General features: G+C 36.4%; 1 protein-coding gene across 1 annotated transcript; it reads left to right on the forward strand.

Annotated features, from left to right (window-relative positions):
• The first annotated feature begins 217 nt into the window (after positions 1–217).
• LOC119792123 (zona pellucida-like domain-containing protein 1) lies at positions 218–5202 on the forward strand. Its single transcript, XM_038298605.1, has 11 exons — positions 218–323; positions 605–716; positions 2611–2837; positions 2923–3113; positions 3205–3277; positions 3359–3456; positions 3550–3630; positions 3711–3882; positions 4378–4477; positions 4563–4586; positions 4688–5202. The coding sequence occupies exons 3-11, from the start codon at positions 2751–2753 to the stop codon at positions 4795–4797; spliced, it is 936 nt and encodes a 311-aa protein (XP_038154533.1). The 5' UTR covers positions 218–323; positions 605–716; positions 2611–2750; the 3' UTR covers positions 4798–5202.
• The last annotated feature ends 1957 nt before the right edge of the window (positions 5203–7159 follow it).

Here is a 7159-nt window from a genome sequence, read left to right on the forward strand (position 1 = left end):
TCATCAGGTCTTTATTAACAATTTCTTAAGAAGAGAAACCTGAAACAGCATGTACATTTTAACTGGAGGGATCTATGTCAAAGCCCATTGACACAATAATGTGTTGGAGGAACATCTGACTGTAAACCATGCCAGGGGCTGCTGCTGTCTACATGAGAAGTCACGGCACGAATGCACAAGGTGCTGAAAGTGAGTGTTTGCGCCTGTGCATTGCTCATACTTAATCAAAGGGAGGGCTGAAGAGTGATGCTGCTGTGGTTTTACATGTCCTATAAAAACGTCTGTATAGCCTTCAGTTAACACTGTGACGGACACCTGCACAGGTAAGACCCTCTTCAGATTGTCCTGCAAGTCTTATATTCAATTTTCAATGGGATAATATCTAAGCCTAGTTAATAATTTTTATTTAACTTTCTAAATAGAAATAAAAAAATATTTTAAGGACTGATGAAAAGTTATGGTGATTCTACCTTTAAATGGTTTCTAAAAACACCCCCTAAACATATTCTTAATGTTGCATTTCAGTCTGTTCAATCTGTTCAAGCTAACTTGGATGGATGGGTTCTCTCATTGTTGTTGTCAATTTGTTTTTTTTAATTTTCAGGATTAAGCAACTGTCAGTATGAATCTTGTCCTCTGGGTCCCCCTTCTGGCTGTGCTCTTTCAGCCTGCTTGGTGCGTCTACAACTGCTCCTCTGTGTATAACAGGACTCCAGGTATGAAATCCATCAATGAGTATTTAGAAATATCTGATTTTTTCATTATTATTATTCAGTTACAGAGCATATGCTTTGTATAAACAAGGGAAACACAATGTTCTTCAAAAAGATAAAGGGAAAAAATGTTAATGATAATAATAACTGAACTTTATTGATCTCACATTGGAGAAATTTACCTTTGCAATTAACCCATCCCCTTGGGAAGCAGTGGGTTGCCATCGTGGGGCACCTGGGGAGCAGTGATAAATGCTTAAAAAAAATGAGGTGTACGAGACTAAAGACAGGGAAAAACACAAAAATGTCTAGAAATAAATGGATAAGTCTGGGAAAGAAAAATTTTTTTTTCAAAGAATCAGGTATAAATGACTAAGGATGTGGAAAAACACAAAAATATCTAGAAATAAATAGATAAAAGAAAAATATCTCCACAGGTGACTATGTCTAGGAAAGAAAAGTTAAACAGAAAAGCTCTCAGCTAATTTTAATGTCAAAAGGGATGAAAGAGAGCAGATACTGTACAGAGAATCTGATTCCATAGCTATGTCTAACAGAGAAACAGGACTAAACAATGAAACTAGGCCCAACTGTATTATCTATAATAGGAGGTGTTGATGGCAGCAGCCCCGAACATATTTCCCTCGAGAATGAAGTCACAGCCAAACAGGAACAGACCATATGAAGCTACTATGATGAGAAAAAGCAGAGGACATATGGGGTAAACTAACAAATACTGCAAAATTGGAGAATACAGATAGGATAAAGCTGAATGATGAAAAATGTCCCTTATGTCCTCCAGCATCGCAAGCCTATAGTAGCCTTAGCCTATAACTATAGAGATAGGTTAGGGTTATCTGACCTTTCGGATCAGCTCAAGGCTTTTAACTGCACTTTGTTGATTCCCTGATAGCAAAGAATTTCAATAGTCCAACCTTGAAGTAACAAATGTATGGGCTAGTTTGTCAGCATCACCCTTGGTTAAGATATTTCTAATTTTTGCAATATTCCAGAGATATAAGAATAAAATTCTAGAACCCTCTTTAATTCCTACAGAATGTTTAGTAACACTAAGATCTAAATGGACAAGTACAGTTACAACTTCATACATATGAGGCCATAAGTACATCTTTAGTGAATTTAATTAGTACTGCTCAGTGCTACAGTGAGCTCTAAAACCTCACTTAATCCCTTCAAAAAAGTAATTATTGTGTAAGTGCTGACACAGCTGGTTTATAACTTTTCTCAAGGATTTTAGATAAGAAAGGAAAAGGAGATATTGGTCAATAACTGAGTCTCTATCTCTGTCTTGTGGATAGTGGGAAGGTTTCTTAAGTAAATAATTACAGCTACCTCAAAAGCCTACTGTGTCCCTCTATTAGCGATAGTTTAACTATAAACTGAGGTGTAAATCAAAGTGAATACTTGCTTAAATAATTTGGTTGGAACTGGATCTAACATACACATTAAAGGATTGGATGAAGATAATGATTTGGCTAACTCTAAAAGTTCAAATGCATCAAAAAGTCCAAACCCAGTTCAGATTCTATAGTTACCTCAGATGTTGGATCACATTCCAGAAATAAAACAATCATATTTAAAGGGCTGCACATGATCTAAGATGCAATTCTACAGTTTAGTCATTAATGATTACAGAAATAGAAAGCTATAAACCTAAAATCTGCATTTAATTAAAGCTACTTTTTCAGAATTTTACTATTTATGGTAATAATACCAGACAAGCCAGTATAGTAAAATAAAAAAAATAAATAAATAAAAAAACCAAGAGGATTTAATACCAGCACAAAGCTAAAATCTTTCATCTTTTTCCAAAATAAGATTAAAATAATATCAAGTAAGTGGTCATCTTGCATGTAATTAAAATAATCTTTTTCAGACAATTCAGATCTGGCGGTAAGATGCGGCACCAGCATGATAACCATCTAGGTCAACCTGTGCACGGCCCAGTGGGCAGGCTTCAACTCCTCCACGCTGGCTCTCAATGGGAATCACAACAAAGCTGCATGTTTGGGCTCCATGGATGATAGCGTAGACCCTCCTGTCATCCGTTACTATCTTCCTGTGAACAATAGTGAGGACAACTCCTGCCGCCAGTCTCTGCAGGTCAGAACATGTCTCTTGGACCATGTTTTTAAGGAGGACTGTGCAGATGAAATTGATATACTATATATTGTTCTTCCCTGTACAGATTGTGGATGAAGCCCCAGATCCTACAGGTCCCTTCAGTGGTTTCTCTAGTATCCAGTCAGTAATCATCACATCATACATCGACACCTCAAATACGGATGTAGGGATCATCAGCTACTCCACAGATTTATATTACCACTTCTCCTGCCGTTACCCTCTGGAGTATTTAATAAACAACACACAGATTGTAGCGTGAGTACCACTAGATATTAATTTGTTGTCATAATTATTTAATTTCATTTAAAATTAATTCAGTAAAGCTTCTATACACTTTTCACTTTAGCTCCTCGGTCTCTGTGGCGACCACCCATAATAATGGAAGCTTTATTGATACTCTTAAAATGGACGTTTTTAATGTAGGTACAATTTCACAATTCTTTTTAACAAAATATGTGAGATTTGTTACTAATTCTGTTCAACAAACCATATTTCCCTAGGACACAGACTACAGGTATCCACTGGTTGTTCCATCAACGGGGCTTCAGCTGCGAACCAAAGTCTATGTGGAAGTAAAGGCTGTTAATCTCACAGGAAAGTAAGTGCAACCTGTTTGATTTTAGAAATATTCCTTCTGTGGAAATGAAAGTCTATAAATGTATTCTTTTAACGCCGATTATCCTGTTTTCAGTTTCCACATCCTTCTGGATCACTGCTTTGCGACTCCCGGTCCTTACACGACTCAGAATGAGCAGCACAACTTCTTTACCGGGTAGGAAAGGCTAAATAAAAGTAACTGATGAAAAAGTTTTGACATCCAGAAACTCATTGAAATCCTTCCTTCTTCGTCAGCTGTAATGTAGCAGAAAAGTCAGTTGTGACAAGTAACGGCCTTTCCAAAGTGGCCCGGTTCAACTTTGAGGCCTTCCGCTTTGTTCAGCACAAAGACCAGCAGAAGTCCAGCATTTACCTGCATTGCATACTGAGACTATGTGAGCCCAGCAAATGTCAACAGCTGCTCTCTGTAGGTCTACTATTTTTAATTTTGTAAATGAAGAAAAGTAATTACAGTAAACGACAAAACCATTTAAGTTCAGAAATCTAAAAAGCAATAATAGCAAAAAAATAAGGAAAGGTTAATAGATTGGCTCTAAGCAATCAAGGTGGACAAATTAAACTCTGTAGATAAACTCTACACAATCAAAAATATGTGATGCTGTAAAGTGATAGTATGTGATATACCTTACATTTCAGAAAGATGACAGACTAAATAAACAAAGTGAACCTCTTTATTTGCTCTACTTTAATTTCATACAGCCTTTCATGATGACATAGATGAAGAGTTTAGAGTAAAGAAATGTAAATTGACATGTGTAAAGTAATCCTCTAAAAGGTGAAAATGTATTCAGAAGTTTTTATGCCTTTTTAACCTTTTTATTAACTTATTTTACTGGGATTTGTTGTGACCAGAAACATCTTTGTGAGGCAAAAGAACAAAATCTTCCTGCATTTTTTTCAGGGCTGTAACAACAGAAGAAAAAGATCCTTGACTGCCTATGGAGAAGAAAGCAGCAACTCTGCCACCGTCTCAGTCGGACCCCTGTTCACGGGCCGGAAAGGTTTAAAAATGAATAACCTCCTTTCTCTATACATTCACTCCTAAATTGTGTTACTGATCATTTATTTATTCTTTCCTATTTAAAGAGATGCCTGATGTAGCTGGCTCCAGTAAGTATTCTTGAATTTAGTTAAAGTATGTTGTATAACAACCCAATAACACTAAATACTCAATCTGAAATATAATTTGACAGCTGATCTCATATGTTTAGCAGGTCACACTGTGGCATCAGCGAGTGCTGGTGTGGATGCAAGTAGCCTGGTGTGGCTCATGCTTGGATCAGCTGCTGCCCTGCTGCCTGATATGATGAAGTATTATTAATCTGGAGGAATAACTCCCACACCATAAATCTGACTGACCGATCAAACAGCTTGTATATTATTTGCTGCTCATTTTTTAATCAGACTGTAACTCAAGGCTTATGTCAAAGGGTTGCTTTTTGGCTGCAATTTAGTAATGTAGCATCTGTAGTATGTTTTATTTGTGCACAACTCTGGATGCCCTTTAACTAAGAAGATATAGAAAAGCTGAACTGTGAAAAACAAATATTAAGAATGTGAAGTGTTAGAGAACAGAACTAGCACATATATATTTTTTTTATAATGCTTGTAAAATTTCCTGCTACCTTTCTTTTCTAAAGTGGTTTACAAAATCCTGTCGAAAATACTTTATACTCTTTTATTACCGTGTATATATTATGTAGATGAAAATGAAATAAAATATTTTAATCCTCTTGATTCTACATTCATAACTGTCTGACTAAAGGTACGTCACTAAAATCTGTGGAAGTTCATAATATAGGAAACATGGCTCATAACCCAGAGTAATCAAAATAAAAAAAGATTCAACCACTGGTTTAGCAGAAAAGCAAGTTATCTAGTTCTTTTTATAATGAATTCTCCAATCAAGGAAGTGGTATCCTAGCCTGACGTAGTCCGACTCAATTCTAGTCAGAATATGAGTCTGATACTGCTCCATAGAGCTGTGATTATGGGGCGTGTTTCGAACGAACCAGGAAAAAAAATGCCTCTGCACTCAATTGGATAGACCTACAACCAATAAGAGCAACGGAGTGCGTGACGTATGTTAAGTGAGGCATAGTTGTTGTCCACAAAAATCAAAGCGTGCAGTTGCACGCCTACAATAAGAAGATGAGCCTTGATCACGTTTCTCTGTTCCTCTTTTAAAATTAATTTGCTGTCGATATCTTCTAGAACAGACCTAATTGCAGAATCTACTCACCCAAACTCTCCAGCGGCAGCCATTATTGTTGTCACCCAAGCGCGCTTTGGTCACGTGGTTGATTACGTTACTCTTGATCATCTGTCCATCATCGTATAAAGCCCGCCCTGACAATTTGATTGGTTCGCCTGACAGTGGGCGATAATACTCGGGCTACTATGGAGCAGAGCCAGGCCGAACTTCCCCGAACTCAAACCTTGTGGGCGGGACTAAGTTCGGACTGGCACCCAGGCTAGTGGTATCCCGCTGTATTGTCTACAGAGTTAACACTGTAAGAAAATGGTTGATTCCTGGACATTTAATTGCTTATCGATAATTTATAGTTTAAAAAAAATTTTTTTTTAAAACAAATATTATCCTTTTTATGAAAAAGAAACCTTTTGGAACAGCTTCGACATCAACTTATAGATAAGACAAACCTACAATAAACTACACTATACAGTTAAAATTTGACATTTTCACACACCCAGTATAAAAAGATGGAACCCTTTATTTTCTACCTCTTTTTGACATTTAATCAAATACGACTAAACATTTATTTTTTTTATTTCATGTTTAAAAGTACAGGTTGAATTACTGTTTTACATATATGAACTTGAGTGAATGTGGTGTTGGCTAATCTTTTGAAAACATGACCCTAACACCTCAGGGAAGGCTTTCCATAAGGTTGAAGAGTGGCGTTATTCTAGAAGCTCATCTGCCAGATCAGACACTAATATTGGCACTGATGTTCTAGCTAGTGGTAGGCTATCCGCTGCACTTCATCCCAAATGGGTTCTTTCAGATGGAGGGCAAGAATTTATGCTCTCCAGTTAAGTTTAAATTCAAGTTTAGACCTGAAATAACGCAGTTCTGAAAGTGCGGTTCTCAAAGCAAACCTAGAAACATTTATTGGAACGCCGGCAAGAAAGAAATTATTGGTCACTCCAGAGAGCAGGTCTCCAGTATTCCACATTCCATTCAAGAAGTGCTTTTCACCCAAAGTTTTAAGATGTTTTGCACTCAATGATGTAAGGATTAGTGCAGCTGGTTGTCCATGCAGTTTAAAGGCCTCCTTTTTTTCAATAGATAGATATAAAAGTCTAGAAATATCATTGGATAGTTTAATGAACTTTTATTCAAATATAGATAATGTTTCTTAAATAAAAATCAAAACAACAGAATCTTTTTGGTTCAGAACTCATTAAAAAAACACTTTACATAAAAATATTTTTTACATTACAACAAAAGACAGATGCCAATATTTACACAAATGTTCACCAATATTATCTAAGTTCTAGTACTGTATCATTTAGACATATTTACAGTTTTCCAACCACTGGTACAGAGGTTATTAAAAAAGTAGAGATTGTGGGCAGGAACAACAGTTGAAGCGGTAGTTTGAATGCACCTGATAATATGCTTAGGACCTGGATTAATTCAAGTTTAACTGTGATTGTGG

Source organism: Cyprinodon tularosa, unplaced genomic scaffold, assembly GCF_016077235.1.
Source record: "Cyprinodon tularosa strain WSP-4 unplaced genomic scaffold, ASM1607723v1 ctg41, whole genome shotgun sequence".
NCBI lineage: Eukaryota > Metazoa > Chordata > Actinopteri > Cyprinodontiformes > Cyprinodontidae > Cyprinodon > Cyprinodon tularosa.

Excerpts from the sequence above, each read along its gene's own strand:
- LOC119792123 (XM_038298605.1), top strand. The coding sequence starts at position 2,751 with ATGGATGATAGCGTAGACCCTCCTGTCATCCGTTACTATCTTCCTGTG. Across the intron at positions 3,278-3,358 it reads TTAAAATGGACGTTTTTAAT|GACACAGACTACAGGTATCC; the intron begins GTAGGTACAATT and ends ATATTTCCCTAG. Across the intron at positions 3,631-3,710 it reads CAGCACAACTTCTTTACCGG|CTGTAATGTAGCAGAAAAGT; the intron begins GTAGGAAAGGCT and ends CTTCTTCGTCAG.